At 40.9% G+C, this 20,268-nt stretch overlaps 1 protein-coding gene across 1 annotated transcript; it reads right to left on the bottom strand.

Moving 5' to 3' along the window:
- Positions 1 to 1,327: 1,327 nt before the first annotated feature.
- On the bottom strand, positions 1,328 to 19,898 carry LOC105896352 (helicase with zinc finger domain 2-like). The gene is made up of 20 exons (XM_031568038.2): positions 19,802 to 19,898; positions 17,177 to 18,071; positions 16,985 to 17,078; positions 15,486 to 15,593; positions 14,560 to 15,065; positions 13,688 to 14,329; positions 12,761 to 13,562; positions 12,504 to 12,579; positions 9,189 to 12,408; positions 7,857 to 7,951; positions 7,489 to 7,626; positions 7,268 to 7,405; positions 7,001 to 7,142; positions 6,681 to 6,806; positions 6,172 to 6,364; positions 4,612 to 4,764; positions 4,090 to 4,311; positions 3,456 to 3,612; positions 2,855 to 3,022; positions 1,328 to 2,474 (listed from the first exon to the last, which is right to left on the bottom strand). The coding sequence occupies exons 1-20, from the start codon at positions 19,896 to 19,898 to the stop codon at positions 2,359 to 2,361; spliced, it is 8,088 nt and encodes a 2,695-aa protein (XP_031423898.1). The 3' UTR covers positions 1,328 to 2,358.
- Between the last annotated feature and the right edge of the window lie 370 nt (positions 19,899 to 20,268).

Consider the following 20,268-nt stretch of genomic DNA (forward strand, 5'->3'; position numbering starts at 1 on the left):
ATCCTTGCAATGCCCGTTGGGTGTTTGTCTCCTAACAAACACTAACTACATATACTTACTAACTACACACATACTAACTGCGAGGTGTGCAGAAAACAATATATAACAAGGTATGTATGTATTCGTACACAATATCTTTACAGAAACATGCTAAATCCTGTGTGAGAACATGAGATTCATGGTAAAGCAGCTGCTGTGACCACCAAAGGTTGGCCAGCATATCTCCAAAACGGTGATCTTATGGTAACCAAGGAAAGGTCCCCACACTGGTTTTGCTCAGACACCAGGGGTCAAACTGAGGTGTGTGTGACTGCAATCAATTATAGAATGGGAATGGGGGTGGGCCATTGAGAACCATCTCAGGCAGTGGGCCAGAGAAACCTCATTATCAAACAGAACAACAAAAGTTATATTACACTGTAACTTTCAATTGACATTAAAAGCCTAGGAGGTGTCCTAAACAGTATGGCTAGAGTTGGATATGCTTGTTGTTCAGATCTGCACCGCTGGATCTGGAGTATGTTCCATGTGCCACGTATCAACCACACGTCTGCCCAGCACATTCACTATCTCCCACTCCACATCAACGGTGAAGAGGTTGAGCGAGTTACCTTTTTTAGGTTTCTGGGTCTAACGCTGACGGAGGAGTTGTCCTGGGACACCAACACAGCTTTCGTCTTGGAGAAAGCCCAGCCAAGCCTCTTCTACCTCCGGAAGCTGAGGAAAGAATACCTTCCTCAGAGACTACTGAGCAACTTCTACCGCTGCGCTATAGAGAGTGTGCTGACATACTGCCTGAACGTATGGTTCTCCAGCTGCACAAAGGCGGAGCAGGCAGCCATCCAGAGGCTGATTAAAACAGCGTGAAGGATCATCGGAGCAGAGCTGCCCGACATCCATTCCATCTCCACCTCCCGTTGCCTGCAGCGTTCAAACCCCATCCTCACGGGCCCTTCCCACCCTGCCTATCATCTGTTCCCGTTACTCCCGTCAGGGAAAAGGTTCAGATCTGCAAAAGCACGCACCTCCAGAATGGCAAATAGCTTCTATCCACGTGCAATGAGGCTACACCCAACAGCTCACCCAAAAACCACCCGCCCCACCCCCATGAACTGCACTCTAACACTATTCCCTGCAATTATTGATGCACCTCAATGACTCAATGACTCAAAACTTGCAAGCATGTGCAAATTGTGAGCTAGCAAACATGGGGCCAAGTTTTTTTTTTTTTTGATGAGCCACAGATCGTATAGAAAATGTAATTTTATGTTTTATGCTTTCAGACATTTGTGGTAAAAATCTTAAAGACCAGTCAAACACACATCAGTGATCATAGCCTCCACCTTTATTCACGCCCAAGGGTGGCATTCTCAAGTCATCATCAGACCAGTATAGTGAGCCCATATAGACACTCATTTGCATTCTGTTAGCTTCACTTAACCCATGTGAGTCATACACACAGTATTATATACCTTTAATAAGCAGAGACAATATATTCCCTGGAAAGTTTTGACTCGCACCTTGACTCACACCTGCAACTGTGCACCCAAATGTATGTTGCATTTATAAAAACTCTGGGACAAAAAGGGACAATTTCCAAACTTCCACACAGTAAAAAGAAAACTTATCTCAACCTAGCACATTCATTTGTAAACCCCCAAAATGATCCCACACAAACATTATCAGTTGCTTTCTGTATCTTTGTCCTGTTCTTTGGGCTTCAGCTGCTCCACACTATCTCTTCTTTAAACCAAGCAGACTTCAGTGGGCTTACAAAAAGCTTGATAGAGTTTTTTAATAACTACTGACTTAATGGATCCCAATATAATATTTCATATTTTTTTAAGCACTATTTTATAGTTCATTTTGAAATATTTACATTATTTAGCATTAATAGTTCATATATGTATTGTATTCATATTAGTTATTTGGTTTGTCTTCACACTATATGACATATACACACAAACACATAATGTAAATGCACAATATCTCCTTGTTTCCCCTTCTGAATGTCTGAATCCATGCACTCACATGACAATGAATATACACCTTAATCTTTGACTTTAGTATTGCTAACACCTTGCTCAACCAGATTAAATTACATGAGAATTGAAAGATAAAGATAAAGCACTGTAGGTAATGTCTTTGTTTCAAAATATCAGAGTGAATGGGCATTAAAAATGAATAGTATATTAGATGTTTGATGTTAGAATGAACACACACTGTAAAATATTATATCTCAATTAGCTCTATTTGACATAACAAAAGTATAAGACTATAAGACTAATCTTTTTGATGCAAACGCCATTAACCTAATATAAGTCAACCCATTCAGGGCAGATTTACAAATCAGTTCCATCACGCTGTCACTTTACGCACGCTGACTCCATCAGCTGTAACAACACAGTTCTTCTTTGTGTAAAATTGCAGAAGTCTTTTCCAAGCTCTGCTGCAGTTCAACAATTTTTGGTTACCTAAAGAAGAGGATTAAGAGCAGATATACATAAACAACATGGTGCCTTCGTATGGGTTTAAAGCTAGCTTTCCCTTAATGCTCAGATTAACAGATGCTGCACAAATCCTCCATCCTCACATTTGATATATCATGCTTAAGGAAAACAAACAATGCATTGTAAAAAATAGCCAAATAGTCATATTCCATCAAATGTCTCAGTCAAAGACAGGTGTTATTTTTGAACTATTTAAGATCTAAACTGCCTCAACAAGAGCATCCTCATCATTGTTACCATTTGTTAAGGTCTGTTTTTGTAGGGAACTATTTTGTAATCTATCTTTAAATCCATTTTGATGGTATATGGTCACTTAACACAAATGTACTGTTCTCTTTTCTCACCCAAAATGCAAAGGCCATCTTGGGCCCTGGTGATGCCCACATTGATCTGGTTGGCATCGCCCACAAAGCCTATATGCTTAGAGAGCCACTCCCTGGTAGGCTCTGCTTTAATATCCTCACTGGGGCATGAGCGGACCACAGACAGGATCACATAGCGCCACTCACTGCCTGGATGACAGAATATGAAATATTTAAATAGCGATCACGTAAGGTAACACTCCATCCTTATTAGTCAGGTAGCAAGTCATAACTGTTTATATTTCTAATCACCTGAGACAACCAGTAAAACATACGCAAGTCATGACAGTTTACATGTGAATTTTTACTGACTATATCTGGAAAAAGATTAGCCTTTTAGCTAATTACCACCATTCTAAACCTGTGTGAAGGTTTACTAAAACATAGAATCATTTGACTCTAATATTGACCTTTTAAAAGAGGTGTTATACAATAAACTAAAGTCAGTAAAAGCAGTAAAGATAATAATAATTATAGATAATTATTACCTCAGTGGTGTAATCACGTATAATATAAAGCTGAAGCTGATTCAAAATATGATAAAGAGGGAAAGGCACAAAAGGAAAGGATTGGAGCCTCTTACCTTGACTTTTTGTGATGGTGCAGACTGTGATTTGAGGAAGCATCAGTTTTATTAGCCGTTGTTTTATATCTGCCACTTGGGCATTGTAAGGGGACAGAATAACTATGTGTTCTTGATTTATGCCACCCTTTTCAACCAGTGCTGCAGCAATTTCTGTCTGGTACAAGTAAAGGAAAATGTCATTATGAACAGGCATTACTCTTTCAATGATAACGATTAATATTGTAACAGCCTATCCAATTAAAGATGCAGTCTGCGATTCAGTTTTGCGAAAGGTTGATGATATTTTAGCTCAACAGCCAGTGAAATTACACCCTTCCCTTTTGTGCTCCTGAAGCACTGTGTTAATTGGCTGGGATTGTTTATGGGCTGAGACACGATGTTTGTTTCCCATTTACAGAGTCAGGGCTGTGTACGAACACCAGAGTTTGTTTTAAGCGCAAACACTAAACAGACAGTTAGAGGACCGTTAAGAGCAATTCCCTGAATTTGTTAACAAGTGTATGGGATTAGAATTGTGGACTTTACCTTTAACAGATCATTTGAATTGATCATAAATTCAAACAACAACATTTCAATGTCATTCTAAAACAATGGGGAGCAAATATTGTATGGATCAATATGTATCACTTACTGCTTTGATGCTCTCTTTATGGTTTGCCACAGATTTTTCATTTCCCTTTTGTGTGGAAACAAGCCGACTGATCTCTTTCCCCTCTATGTCCACAAAGACAATCCGAGTTGACTGTGTTATGCCATATCTTTTTATTTGTAGGACACTACCCCTGCATTTGACAATTGTTCTCAGTTTGCCTCCATAGTACGCACTTGATGGGAACTCACAAATATCTTCATGCTGTAAGAAAAACATTTTTACCATATATTAATATAATATATTAAAATATATCAATATAATGACATTAGATTTTTTTATCAATTGAATCAATCTTGTATATCAATACCTTTATATAAGTAAACCCAGCAGGTCATCTTAATGACAATTAGTTTCATCTTTGGTTAGCTCTTACTAGCAGAATTATTAGTCAAATGTTTTATTCCTATTAATTTATTATTTTGCCATCATTGCTTTGTAGCTTAAAAAAAGGTGCACTTTAACGTATTGCATCCTGTGCTTGAAGCTGTCACAATGTGTTACCATTCTGTACTGGATGTTGAGTGTATGGGCTGCCTTTTCATACGCATGTGAGGACATGCAGCGCTCAAAGAGAGACCTTGACATTCCCATCCTCTTGGCTCTCTCATTCTTCACGATGGGTCTCAACTGTTTGTGGTCACCCAGTAATACAATCTGTACAAGGAGTACTTGATAATGTTACAACAATTTATCAGAAGACACTTAGAAAACACAGAAGCACATGACATATAAACAAACACACAATCATGCATTAAGATATCAACATTAAATTCAGCATCCAAATTAAACAATTAAAACATATGTTCTTTTACTCATTTAAAGGCTGTTATGGGTTAAGATAATCACAGCGCCATTTCTGTCTATATGGTAGTCTGTATTTGTAAAAAAAAAAAAAAAAACACATCACATCAAATCTCGGATGGCAACAAATGAGTGACTCCTCTTGACATGCAGCTAGCACAATAACGACACCAAAGATAACTTACTGCATGGCTAGAGAAGAGTTCTGTGAGGGAGAGACAGGGGTCGCTGAGTTAAATGTCCTCATTAAACTTCATCATCCAGTTACAGTTAAATACACAATGTGGATTCCACAACGCATAGCCTACTACATTGCATTATCATCTTTATCTTGTGGCGTGACCCTAGATCATTTTAATCAAAACCCTATGGGAAGACTTTTAAATGTTGTAAATTGCCACCGTAGCCAAATAATATTCTGTACTAGGCATATTCTATAATCAATATGACACTCGTGTTTGTGGGGTTGGTAAAACATCTCCTCACAGATTCGGCCGTAGGCCGATCAATCACAGCCGTGGCCCGTGAAGATATCCTTTACCATCCCCACGAACATGAGTTAAAGTAGGCCATGTCAAAGGCGGAGTGATTACTAGCGGTGAAGAGTCCTAGTGAGATTGTTCCAGGGAAGTCTTCCTCATGGAATGCCTCTTTTTCAAAATTAAAATGTTTATAGAATCACCATAATGATGTAATTCTGCAAGTAGGCTACAGGGACACAGTATCACAAAAAAGTCTATTCGTTGTGATTCTGTCTTACAGGTATTGTTTATGCATTTATCAACATATTTTCAGGGCCAGAGAAATGCATAAAAGGTCTCAAAGAGGAAGACAGAATCCACAAGATTATACGGAGAACGGCATTGTTGTCATGCCTCTAGAATTACATTAACTGTTTTATGTAGGCTATTGTGTTTTTGTTGTTTGTTTGTATATATGTGTTTTGTTTTTATTTACAGCAAAACCTACACATTTCACTTTTAATATAATTTACATCCAGAAGTTATAGAAGTGTATATCTCAGGGAAGTGTGACTACTACTCAGAATACAAATGGTAGTGGTGTAATTATTAGACCAAGATATAACTAAATACAAATGGATAAGTGTTTTGTTTACAATTTAACAATGATATTCATACTGATGGCATAATTGTTCCTTGAATCATGCAGTTATGTGCAGTGTTTAAATAAGGAATTATGGTTCTACACTCTGCTTCAGTAACCTTTCAAACTCTTTCATATCGTTTTTACTTTGATTACCTTCTCGGGATTATAGCTGACCAGTGGGACTAGAGTTTGTGGCTCTGTTGCCATGGCGCATTCATCAATCAGAATCAGTTTGGTACTGATGGTCTTTCTGAGGTTTCCAGAGGACGCTGCTGTGCACGTGCAGAGGATTACATCATGTCTCTTCAGTTCATACTCCCGAGCTTTATTTAGCTTTTCCTTGTAGCTGTAGATGAGAGACATACATATAATCTAGTGGAGTTGTGATTAACACAAACTAGGTAAAATATTTAGAGTTTAAATCAAATAAAATGTATGTCTGCTGGCACAAATGGGCCATAGTGAATGATTATGTATAACCGAGGACTGGGAGTGGATTGCCGTTCACTATAAAGACCTAACTTTTTGAGGCCCAGGTGCCCAGGCCTTCATAAAATCTTTATCTTTGCATTCTTCTTGCCTTTCTCAGCAACAGATGTGAAAACACTTGCTTCAAATCACATTAGATGTCTCAACATAAACAGCGTGTAATACATTCTTACTCTTCTATTTCCTTTTCTTGATCTTCTGTTATTTCACGTTTTCGTATTCTCTCATCAAAAGCCTTTATATCTTGTGAGTATTCATTGTTTTCATTGTCCCGAATGCGATGATGTAAAGTAATGCTCCTAGAAAAACAATACACATTTACTAAAAACTTGAAGATTATGTGATGAACTTTGTTCAATAAACCATAGGTTGTAGTCAAAATGTTGTGTAAAAGTGTTAAAAGTGGCATTTGGTGGATGGCAACTAATATCTACATTGCAACTATGTTCCTAATCATAATTCTTGACAACAGCGTTAAAGTCACACAAATCACCTGAGCTGTGGGCTTGATTTTTCTTGGCATGATTTCCGGGATAGTTGCAGGGTGCTGCCCGGGTAGGGGAATTCCTCTATCTCTGTCTGTCGGCCGTACACCCTTAAAGGCTTCAGACTGTCTTTAAATGCCAGAAGGTACTCTACAGATCCGAGAAAATATGGTGCATCAGTCACAAATATCTCAGCTGGATACAAATCAAGTGGTCCTTCAAAGTTGACAAATATGTTCAGTTCCTGCAGGGAAAAAAACGAAATGTTTACCTACCAGCGACAACATCAACCGACTTGTTGGATGGACCACAGTATAGAACAACTTCTTTCTTGTCTTTGTTTTCAAGATCTCTCTCCAGGTGTTGACAGAACCAATATACAATGTAGGCCCCAACAATAGTCTTCCCAGTACCTGCATATGATATGTTTACATAGATAACCTAGAGCCTATATTGAAAAAAATGTATTGAATTGAATTGAATGTTTTGTCTTTACCTGGTGGACCTTGAATTAGGGTGAAGCTGTTGTTGACAGCATACTCTACAGCACTGTACTGACTGTCATTCAGCTCAGGAAGTCCATATGGTTTCTTGTCCTTCATCATTATACGCCACTTTGGCATAGGCGCAGAGGCTACAGATTCACAGGAAAGACAAGGAATACTGGTATTGTTGCTTCCCAGCAAATTGGTCTGCTAAGAATGAGTCATACTAACTCAGAAAAACATGAATTAACAATTAACACATCAATTTTAATTGGTGCGGATGACAATAACCCATAACCCATAACCCATGACACATAAAATTGTCAAACAGCTACGTATGACCAAAAAACATAATTGTCATAAACAATAATGATCTTACCATCTCTCTCATCTTTCATGATCTGCCATCCAAGCACAATGTTTTGGACAAGATTGTTTGCCTTCCCAGTGTTGTTAATGGCATTTTCTGTCCGTCTAGATTATCAAAATGCAAAATAGGGAGTTACATTATTTAAAGCATGGCTGCCAAACTGCATTATATGCTTGTTTTATCCATTAGCTGTATTAGTTTTGCACCATTACACCATTTTATTATTTTAAATAATCCTACTCTCCTTCCCCCTGTAACCATAGGCGGAGGGGGACAGGTGGGACGTGTCCCCGCCTACCATAAAGTTGTCCCCCCCAACAATCATTGTAAACACATATAAATAATGTTGAATAATATAGTAATATTAAATAAAAGCCTGACAACACAAGCAGTACTAATTATAAACGTAAAACCATGTGTTTTTTAAGGGGTGAAAAATCATGATCCCTGTGACGTCCCTACAGGTCAATATGTGCTCTGGCTGCCATGCCATCAAGCTGGGCTCTTTGGTGTGGCGGTCAGAGCGCATGCTTGGCACCCTGTAAACCCGGGTTCGACTCCGGGTGGGGTGACCACGCTCTCCCTTTGCTACAATCCCCCTATTGCTCAAAGTGGTTTGGTTCACATGCTATTTCCAGAGGTCAGGGCTACCGGTTGTGTTGCACTTGTTTGATGTTTGACTGTGTTAGGACAGTTGTTTACTAACTAGTTTGTCATAGTGTCAAAGTAAGCACATTTCATGAGGTTTTGCTAGTTTTAGTCGTTAGCCTCCGTTATGCTGCTTTAAGCTTGTTAACAATCATTAGCTAGTAGCTTAACCGGTGAGCTGATTAAAAAGAGACTGATTTTGGACAAAGCATACACACTCCTTTTTTTCCTCCTCTCTCCCCAGTCACTGCCGCTATGCTACACGATATGTAAAGAGGTTGACAGACATTGGACCTCATTCTCGAACGCAGTTAAGATCATGTTAAGAAGAGCAATACGAAGTTCTGTTCTAAAACTAGTAAGCTAACTACCTGAAAGGCATGCAAAAACCATTCAAACACCACCATCAGCCCAGCTGACACTGATAGAAGCTTGCCAACATACTAACTGGTGTCTTTTGGCAGTTTAGCTGGCAATGTCATGCGTGTGAAAGCTTTTCTTCCATTTTTGCAGGGTGTACCAGCCCGTTACACAGAACTACATAGGGAATATCCTGGATGGCTAGTGGGGAAGACACAGGGGTTTATCTGTCCTTTACATGACCATATGCTATCAAAATGAATTTGAGGATGGTAACAAAACTAGTTGCCTATAAAACCATATCTCAAAAAGCTTCAGCTCATCAGTACTTACATATCTGGAGGAAGCCTGGGTATGATTTCAATTGAGAAGTCTGAATCCAGGCTGAGGACTTCACCTGGAACTTGGTCCATCGATCTGTCGTTGATGTAGAATTTCACTGTTTTTGATCGATTCTTGGATTTCTTCCCAGTTTCTTCACAACCGGTCACCACTCCGTGGGCCACCCAGGTGAAGGTGCGAGGATCATCCGTATCATCATCTAACTGTTTGTTTCTCGACTTCAACTTCAAATTCTTTTTCTTAATGCAGAGGTAACACTCAGCCAGGGTGCACTCAATGCTCCAGATTTTGATGCGCTTAATGGGCAAAGAAAAGCTCCCGGTTAGATTGCCTTTTCCCGTTGGCTCCCATGCAATCTGAATATCCTCAATGGTTATGCTGTTTCCGTCCCCCACAGCCGAGCTAGCAGACACCATCTGACAGAGTGGCTTCCAGACCCGCACATACTCCTTGATGTCTTCAAAGTAATCCTTGGTGTAATTCTCTGCATTTCTGGTGAAACAATCCGTGGGTCGATGTGCATGATCCAGGCAGACCACAAAACTAGGGTTAACATGCAGGAGCTGAACCCTGGGGACCCAAAAACCCCTCTGCGTCTCTGCTGTTAGCTGTACCAGCAGTAAATCTCCATGCTTCAAACAAAGGCAGTACTCAGTGTAGTGCTTGACTTCATCTTGACGCTGCTGAATTTCCTCTCCTGATTCTCTAGTCACTCCCTTGGGCTCCTCCTTCCTCCACTGTTTACATGCACTGATGAGTGTGGTTGCTTTACTCCAGTCCTCACTTTGGACTGCCACAACAATGTCATGCCATGTCTTCTGTGGGACCTGAATGCATGGGATTTCTTCTTCCAACTTTTTCAGGGGGGCTTGCACCATTGGCGTGCTGAACGTGTACACTCGTCTCTCCCACTTCAGGTTTACGCATCGCTGCTTCTCATCAAACGTAGGTTGGTCTTCCAATAGCAGGTCTCTATACAGCAACGGCAGCTTTTCAGGCAGTGAACCCTTGTTGAATGGGAAAGACACGGTGAAGCAATCTTCCTCTTTCTTCACAGATACTACACATGCCAGTTTGGAAGCGCTTTGCCTAATGAGGCTGATGGAAAGATTCATTTTCTCAGCCCGTTTTTCATAATCCTTAACAGCTTGGTTGTTTTTCTCAAACGGCTCACACAGTTTATCAATCTCCGCTGGGGAATACTGGACAGGGTTGCCACTTTCAACTGAATGGAAAAGCCTCTGCAAGACCACATCCATATAGCGCCTCAGAGGCGAAGATGCCCACGTGTACGAATCAACCGCCAGTGAATGATGGCCAACAGTAGCCTCGTCACAAGAGTTGGAGCGAATGACGTATGCTTTATTCTGAACATTCCTGAATTTTGATATTACAGGCAGAAGTTGAGGATAAAGGTCATCTGTTCCAATAAGGTCAGCCATTCTGTCATACTGCCCACTTTGGGCAGCTCTCTTTATGTCTCTCCAGACAGATGATAACACTGTGAACCGTCTGTCTCCCAGATCCTGTTCATCACAACCAAGGTGGTGTTTCAAGTGTGCTGACATCGGTATCAGGTCCATATGTCTCTCTCTGAGTTTTCTTAGCACTTCCTCGCTTGGGGATTTCTGGCATCTCAGGGGAGAGCAAAACTTGGTTTCATCATTGTCAATCAATAATCTGGACATTTCGTGGTTAAACATTATGTTCAGCTCTTCTACCATGAGATGGGATCTCCTTCTCCCTGGAGTCTGATGTTTGCGTGGCTGAGAATATGCCCAGTCCCCCTGAAGCCTGTCCTTCCTGCGAGCTTGAGAAAAATGATATGCCACCGCAATGCAGTCATCCACTGTCTCAAACTTCAGATCGTTCCCTGACGTCCTGTTGAGAATATCTTCCACTTCTAAATAGGACAGCTTCTTGTTTGAACATATCATGGAGGTCAACCATTTCTTCTCCGTGATTAAGCCAGTTTTTTTATCCACTTTACTGATGAATGAAATGGCTCTTCGATCTTGTTTTGGTAAAAGACTGACTGATTTTGGGAACTTGAAAATTCGCTCACTACCATTGTGATAGTACGTAGCCCCCCTGTCTTTTGTCAAAAAACTTGCAACATCAGTAATGTGAACTCCAACCTCATAATGATTTTCCAACTCATTGACACTTATTGCGTCATCCAGGTTTGTAGCGTCAAACGGGTCAATGGTGAAAGTGATTAATCCCCGAAGGTTCCGTCTGTTTCCATCATCCACCCCAGCATCAGTGAAATCATTAGCAGGCAACTGGTCCAGTTTAAACACTGCATCCAAAACCTTCAGCCCCTCTTTTTCAGTTGTCCCAACAGGGAGAACACCAATCACATGCCCTAGTGGAAAGAGGCAGTGATCTTTCCAGCAAACCACCTGCACAATAAACACATGCTTTTGCCTCAACTGCTCATCAACGTGCGCATAGTCCGTGATCCGCCAGACCCCACTCTCAGGCTTCCAAATAGGCAACACATTACGACATCGCTTCTGAAGCAGCACTCGGATTTTTAGTGCATGTTCACTGATGGGTAACATTGATTTCTGAATGAACCCACTCTCTTTATATTGTGCTCTATGCTGGAACTCATCGTCAAGAACGCACACAAACGACTCGCCCACAAAACCGTTGCCCTTTCCAGACTCATGGTCAGAGGGCTTTACATTTCGTCTACTACGGCCTATGCTCAGCGTTTGCAGGGCTATCCTAGCTGGTGGTCTCTTTGTGCTTTGTTGAGATGGACAGTTACTATGTGTCTCACTCTCTGTATCTGATTGTTCACCGTTTTCTGCAGCGTAATCATTGACCATTTGTTGTAATATCTGATCCATCTGATCGTCTGGAACCGATGGAATGTCTTCTGTGTCAATACTGAGTTCTGCTCTCTGGAATCTTGAAATTTCTTCCACCTCCTTTCTCAGAAATTCTTCTGTAAAATGCTCAGGTTGGGCACTTCCTTTCTTGATGCAGTGCTCTGTGTAGCTTTTCCATGTTTTGGAGCATTTCCCAAAGTAGCAGAGAGCAGCAGCGTCTCCTACTACTATCACCTGAGACTGTGCTCTGGTCATGGCTGTATTCAGGACACGGGCATCATTGAAGAACTCCAAACAACTGGTGTTTGCCAGGAGTAGTTGATCTCGTGTCTGAACTGCTGTCATCACTATCACCCTAAACTGCTTACCTGTAACGAGAAGAGAGAGGAAATTAAGATGTACAGGAAATAAACACAATTTTAATAATACATTTTGAGCACTGAGATAAACATTGATGACTCACCTTGGACATTGGCTAAGTTTTGCACTGATACTCCACGAAGCTGTTTTCTCCAAAGTTCATCTCTCACCACTTGAACCTGTTAATGCACAAGTAACAAGATAACCAGGATATCCTTCAAGACTGGATTATTACCATGTGTGTAATATGATATCCATTATGTCCTTAAAGATTCATGATAATTATCATGTTTGTAATATGATAACCTTAAAAAGTGACTAAAAGTAAGTAAAAAGTGACTTCATGGAACAAGCCCTTACCTGGTGACCCTCAGACAGAACACAGATGTCTTCTGCTTTTCGTGCACCCCACTCCTTTGTCGGCCATTGATCAAGAAGTTCTCTGACGATGTTTACAACACTCAAAGACTCCTCAAAATTGTACCAAGACAGGCTCTTTGGGTGTAAATGGCATTCCCCCCTGACATGATGGAACCTGAGTGGATGGTGTTTTGGATGAGCAGGTACATTTCCACAGGCCCTGATGGTATCTCTCTTGCCAGTATAGAAGTGGGTGGAAACAAAATTCACAATCTCTTTATTGGAGCGGTAGTTTTCATTGAAGATGATTCTGCTCTCCAAGGCTACGTTTTTCCTTTCGGACTGGTAGTAGTAGAAGAGGCGATTGAGCAGGGTGTGGTCTGAGCGCTTCTCGTCCTCCACAGAGAATAGCTTGGGCCCCATCTGCATGTGATCTCCAGCCAAAACTATTCGAGTCTCACGGCCCGCCAGACCAAGAGCCATCAGGGCTTCACACTCCAGCATCTGAGAGGCTTCGTCAATCATTATGTGGCTGAAGTAGTCTTTTGGGAGGCTCAGGTCATAGAGGTTCTTTGCCCATGAAGTCGTTATTATCACGATACGGTGTGAGTCTAAGTGACGTCTTGATGGGGAAATGAATGATTGGCCGTCTGGAGACAGAAGGGAGTACTTCTGTGTTATCGCATCTGTGGCTTTAACAGCAGCCCCTCTCTTGTTGCCCTTAATTCTAAGTGGTTTGACTTCACGACACCCAGCTCTGAAGTAATCATGGAAGTGACGACTGACATACATGTCTGCAGAGCTGGAAAGTAGGAAGTTAAAGTTTGGTTAGCATTTCATAATGACATGATCTCAAAGACTGCTTAATGTGTTATTTACCTGAATTAACTTAAATGAATTAATCAAATATGTCTTTGTTGAAGTTACCTGTTTGTGTGTGTGCAGATAAGTACACGACCACCAGACTGACAGACAACCTCTTTAGCTGCAGAGGCAAGAGTGAATGTTTTTCCGGTTCCAAAGGGCCCATATATCAGTAGTGGTGCCACAGCATTTTTTCCATCAGGGTCGCCAAGGATGAAGTCCATGGCAGCTTGTTGATTTGCATTGAGGTTGGGATATTTTGTTGAATGTGAAGGAACACAGCTGTTTGTGAAGTCTGGGACCACATTATCAAGGTCTGGAAGGAGGTCAACGGCCTTGTGCATCCCACAGAACCAGAGACGGTTAAGCTGGAACTGGACCTCCATCATACGTGTCTGACCTTTTTGAAGACCCAAGTCTGAACAGCACTCTCTGGAGAGCTGCAGGTGTATCTCCTTCTCACTGGCTGTATCTCTAAGGATCTTAGCCTCGTAGACTTTTTGGCTTCGATCATTTGTAGTGACCTCACCCACAAGAACGGACTCCACCTCTCGTTTGAGCAGGACACCCTCTGGAGTGCCTTGAGTTATAGTATAAGAGAAAGACAGGGTGCCAAGAAGCTCTCCAGGATATGCACACAAGTCATTCCCTTTGTAAGGGCCTGCCAAGCTGTCTGATAATGTGATGGTTCCTCGAAAGTCAAGCCTGAGATGCAAAGAAGTTCATTAAACCAAGGTAATTGGTCTATTTGTAACATTTGTAAAAAGCTATTTAAAGAATTTGAAGAAAAAAAGTTTTCAACTTTTTCAGAAAGTTGTTGCAATAATAGTCTAGCTCACAGTTTGGTCCATGTGTGTCAGTACATACATTTCATATGATATATGATATTGCTCAAAACTATTAGTAGCTATGAAAGTATTGCTTGCTTTAATTACCTGCTGATCACATCTGCTTCTACACACTCCTCTTTATATAGAAAATCGTGCATTCTCTCCTTGTAATTCTGACGACAGATTGTGTTAGTGCTATCAGCTGTTTTGCTGGCACCGAGCTTCATCTTGGGAAGCTCATATCTCTTCAGGAGGTCCTCTTGAGTTTTGAATTTGAAGTAGGGGATAATAACTCGGTTTTCTTTGTGCCATCGCTCCAAAACGGGTGCTACAGTCTCTTGCGCCCCCTCAGGTTTCGAAAGAGACTGCCCTCCTACTCGCACCTTGAGCTTCTGCAACAGCACTGGTCTCATGTCGAAGTCGAACACCAGCCACTGCTCGTACAGACCAGGGAGGGAGGATGTGAAGGTGACAGTGACTTCATAGCGTAGGCCAGACTTCACAAAAGTGCTTCCTACGGAGTATGTGCAAGCCACATCATGAGTGCGTTGACCAAGGCTGAATGTGCCTCCTGGCTCGTTCTTCAGCAAGGCTACATGGGATAGGTATCTCTGAAAGAGAAAAGGAGATTTAGGGATTGTGTAGTGATTTGGGTAGAAATATATGGCTAATGTTACATTCACAAACTCAACAAAATTGCTGTATTCAGACATTCCTCATAGGCTTGATAGCTTTCAGCTATGTAATTTGAGAAAACATGCAAGGCTAAAATAATTAATTAACGTTCAAAATAACCAAGGTTTGTTACTACACATATGACCAAGAGGGATTTCTGTGAAATGTTCAACACATAGCAATGAGTAGAGTGTTTTAATGCACAAAACAGGCAGGGCAGTGTATCTTAATTATAATCCTGGATATTTTTTGTTATTATTAACATGTAGACATCTGTTGAACTATAATTACATTATTCTGAAATGTATTTTTATAGTTGCTTGTTACAATAATAAGACTTGTAACATATTACCCACCTCTGTTTTAATCTGAAAACTCCATTGCATCTCAGTGCCAACTTGCAGGCACTCCAAGTAGAGGTCTTCATCATGTGTGACGTCAACATCATCAACATGCTCTGCCATCTAGAATAAATAATCTTTCGTTAGCGTTATAGAGCCATAGGGAGAGAAAATAGGACTCTGAATAAGACATAATCAGACATAAAAGATTATCAAGAACAGTGCACACAGTTACGTAGAAGACAGCCCAGCCATGTTTGGGGGGAGCTGTGGTGCAAGCAGCAGCATCACTGTACCATCAATGGGTCGGAATGCCCATGGGGATGCGGGTCGAGTCCGACTCAGTCATTTCCCAACCCCTCTCCCGATCTCTCTCCAGCCCGCTTCCTGTCTCTCTCTACTGTAATATCTGATTAAAAGCCCAAAAATAAATCTTAAATAATATTTTTTTTTTTTAAAGAAGACAGCCCAGCCCAGTCGTTTCTTCCATTATTGAGGTACATTCCAGTACATAGAGTACATCAAAATCCTCAATATGTTTTAAGACCATTGTATTTGTATGCTGGCATTACTTTCTTACCTTATCGTCTCCCTTTCTACACCCTGCAACCTGCATGTATGCCTGATGTACATCTGCCCTATGTTTGCCAATATGATGTATGTTTGAAGTATTTGCTTGATTCTATGCATGAATCATGTGCTGGCCTCTTCTTTTCTCACTCCCTGACCCTCTACCAGGTCGACCTCAAGGAGATGGGTCCCTCCTGTTGAAAGGGAGTTTTGTTCTTGCTCTAGGGTTCAGGCCTGGGTCTTTGTAAAGCGCTTTGAGATCATGTATATTGTTAATGCCGCTACATAAATGAATACAATTGAATTTGAATTGAATTATTGAGGAGCGTGTCTTTGTATGCTTTTTTCTCTTCAGCTCTGCGAGACTTTACTTTACTATTACTATTAATGAGATTGCAATGGGAATGCTTTCAGAGATTTAGAGAGGAGAGAAACTGGCTTAACTGCACCTGACTTTTAATTTATCTAATTTAATATGTATTCCGCAATGGCATTTGCCCTACGGCACTCATGCTCATTCCACCTCCAACACACACTCACTCCTTTATCAGATCCTGCTTTACATCCCAGTAGATGCTACATGGGGGTGTTTAGCTGTAAAGCTTTTTGCATGATACCCTGCAAAGCGTTTAGGATCACCTGTCAGAGACCTTCCCAAATATGCTTTGTTTTTTAGCTGATCTTTCAGATTCTGAACCTAAACTGGCCCTGTGTGTGTGTGTGTGTGTGTGTGTGTGTGTGTGTGTGTGTGTGTGTGTGTGTGTGTGTGTGTGTGTGTGTGTGTGTGTGTGTGTTGTGTTCTACAAGAGTGTTACTATGCGCCTGAGCTGGATTCATATTGTCTCACAAATATTTGTATCCATATTTAGATTTTTTAAATGAACCTTGGACTACAACTCATTCTCACAAATACACTAATGTAAGCAAGTTGAGGTCTCACTCACAATCACAACTGCTGTGTCACTGTCTCTATACTCCTTGAGTAGACAACGCTGGTAAGAAGTCTCCTCCACGTCTTCTTGGACTCCTGTGTCATGGCTTGAGACAGCATGTTAGGATTTGGGATGCAAAAGAATCATGTAAATTCTAAGACCATGAAGATGACATTAACAGCATTACAGAACGTATTGTTTTACCTGTCATTTGATGTCATCAGTTTAGTAGTGGCGCTGTGACGGAGTGACTGGACTTCATCGGAGTGTTGTTGCCTTCCCCTCTCTTGAGATAGCCACAGAAGCTCTCTACGATTCCACTCACTGTAGACTTCCTGCTTCCAAACAGCTAACTCCACCATGCTGTGGGCAAACTGGCACTCAAGTGGGCTGTGCGTTTTGAATTTATCTTTGGGATAGCAGCACAGTTCCAGTAAGGCTTTGGGGGGAAGTGACCTAATCTCACTGAACACACAGTTGCCCTGACTTTGGGCCAAACAGTGTACCATCATTGGTCTCCAGTGATGCCCCAAAACCATGTCACAAACATGGCTGGACTCTCTCTGTGTTATTCTACGTGGAGTAACGTGGAAGCATTCATTGCAGAGCTCCTGAAATTCTCCACCCCAGTCTGCAAGTATCTTTTCTGATAACCCTTCCAGGCTGGGGACATTTTGTTTTGACTCTCTAATCAGATTGATAAAAGACTCGTCATCTATAAAATGTTTCTTTTGGAAATTCCAAATGAAAGCTTCCTCAGAACTGCTTGCAAAGGTACATCTCCTCCCATGTACTGTGCATCCAATTCCCTCCACAAAGAACCAACACACGTCATACCGCTGGGGGTGTGGATATTTTGGTCGACTTGAAATTGGCCTCCAGCATGTTCCTTCATTCTTGAGTTTAGCTAAGAGCAAATTTCCTTGACACTTGTGCGGTGAAGTCTTTATTGAATATGTGATTTGCTCTTCCTTGGTAGTACAAATACCACAGCCTACGTGCAGTTCAGATGTTTGGAATACCTCGTTAAGAATGGATATGTGACACCCTTTGACTGCCATTATAAGACATGCTCTGGTCACAACACATGCCTTAATCCCTGAAATATGGAAGGAGGAAATACATTTGGTTAAACTATTCATGAATAGAAACCACACAACCAACAGTCAGAGCCTGCATTACTGTAACATATTAGGCTACAATGTCATAAAGTGATTTTTTTCAGGAGTGAGTTTTTCGGGTTGATTCAAGAGATTACGTTTACTCGTTAGATCCGATCACTCAGGATTAAGCCTATCGCCGAGTATTTTCGCCCTGGCAATGGGGGTGTTTATAGCAAACAACTGTGTAACAGTTTGGTCCTTGGAAATTTGGACTTTGGAATTTTTTATGAGAGGGGGAGTAATCACGTGCTGCACAGTGCACACAGACATGGTAGACGTAGTACGCATCCCGATAAAAAAAAAACAATCTAGCCTTCTCGGCTATGTTGCAGCGAATTCATTTCTTAAAGCTGCTATTTTCAATGAGAGGCAGACGACCGAGTGCGATGAGCTGAAGTTTATTTCGGTCTTCCAGACTTCCAGTCGACCGGAGAGGCTGTCCATGGAGCATCTCTGCTAAACTCTCAGTGCACTGACTTTTTATGTTGTATGACTCCTGTTGTATTAACATAATGATTTTCCAAAAAACATTGAAAAACGAAACACTTATCAAAGTTAAGCGAATCAGAATATTCTGCTCACTTGTTGCCGGGAAACATTTCAAGACAATGATGGCTGTGTGCGAGTCAGTGTGTGTCTGCGACTGAGACCCTGTTTACGACTCTTCGGAAGATTTCACCTGACCTTGACACTCTGCATCCCCTTTACTATGCCGAGACCCCTCAGTGAATACTCGACTGTCTTTGTCAGCCTGCACCTGCAGATAGGAACTGCACGTAGACCCTCTCTGCCTGACCTTACTTTACACTCGTTTCAGCAAAGTTGTTCCATGTTCACCATGCACTATATCATAAACATATCATAAACTAGGCTATATCATAAACATTATATTTTTCTACAGCTATTTCAAGAATATGCATGTAAGACAAATTATGTTGAATAATAAATACGCCCCTGCTCATTACAAGAAATGTAGTGTCTTCATGGTGTTTTCGTTTTTCATATTAAAATAGGCTATATTCACATTACATTGCCACTTTTGTTGAGTAGTCAGTGTTTAACGACAGTCTTTATATCTTGTTTATGAAGAGTCTTGTTCCGGCATAGATCAAATCAAGATAAGGCGATGAAAGTTTTGAAAGGGGCCATTTGCATAGTCACAGACCTGCCTGGCTTGCCCCTGTTTTTCCTGTTTTACTATAAGGTTGATTGTTGTATGGATTACGTGGTAACCAGGGCTACCTGCCTGAGGTTTGCCTCAACTATGTTGAAACTTTTGTTTCCTTATCAATATATTTACCCAGATGTTAGCCTACTTAATCTCATTTCAAAATATTTCTTTAATTCAACAGATATTTAGTTAACAATCCCTTCGTATGATACTCATTTCAGGCGTACTCATTATTGTGTATATGAAACAGTAACAATAGGGTCTGCAGACCATGGTGAACGGCGAAACATGAAAAAAATAACGGAATTTTGGAGATTTGAATTTCATATTTGAATTCCTCACAATCGTGAGGTCTTGTCATAATAAGCAGAAACAACTGGCTTAAAAATACAGTCATTCGTTTATAGACACAACGAATGGCCACAAATATACACATGGTTTACAACTGTCAACTGTGACATAAGGTAGCAAGTTAATCAATGTACTTCTTCTTACCTTCAATAAAGAAGCGATATATCTCATGCGCCTCGCATCGCTTCCTCTTGACTTGATGAACGACTACCCTGGCACACCGATAACACCACATAATCATACTATGTGCCCCGCCCATGGGCATAATTTACGCTGGGGACATGTCCACACCTCTTTTTGCTATCATCAAATTGCGTCCACACCACTTTTGACTCAAAGTGCTCGATCACCAGTTTATAGATGAAAATCGAATTGATACAACAAAAAGTCGTATGGGGAAAGACGGAGATGTCACATTATAGAAGGTAGTTTGCAGAGTGTGAGTGTCTAACGCGAGAAGTAAACCAAGTAACAAATGTACTGTGAAATGTTTTCTATATATTTTTTTTTTTTGCAATTAAAGTTTTTATTTATGAACATACATGGTACATATCTCATAAGGTACAGTGTGCAGAAAAAAGGAAGGTCAGAATACAAAATTACATATTGGT

Source organism: Clupea harengus, chromosome 5, assembly GCF_900700415.2.
Source record: "Clupea harengus chromosome 5, Ch_v2.0.2, whole genome shotgun sequence".
In the NCBI taxonomy this organism is placed as follows: Eukaryota; Metazoa; Chordata; class Actinopteri; order Clupeiformes; family Clupeidae; genus Clupea; species Clupea harengus.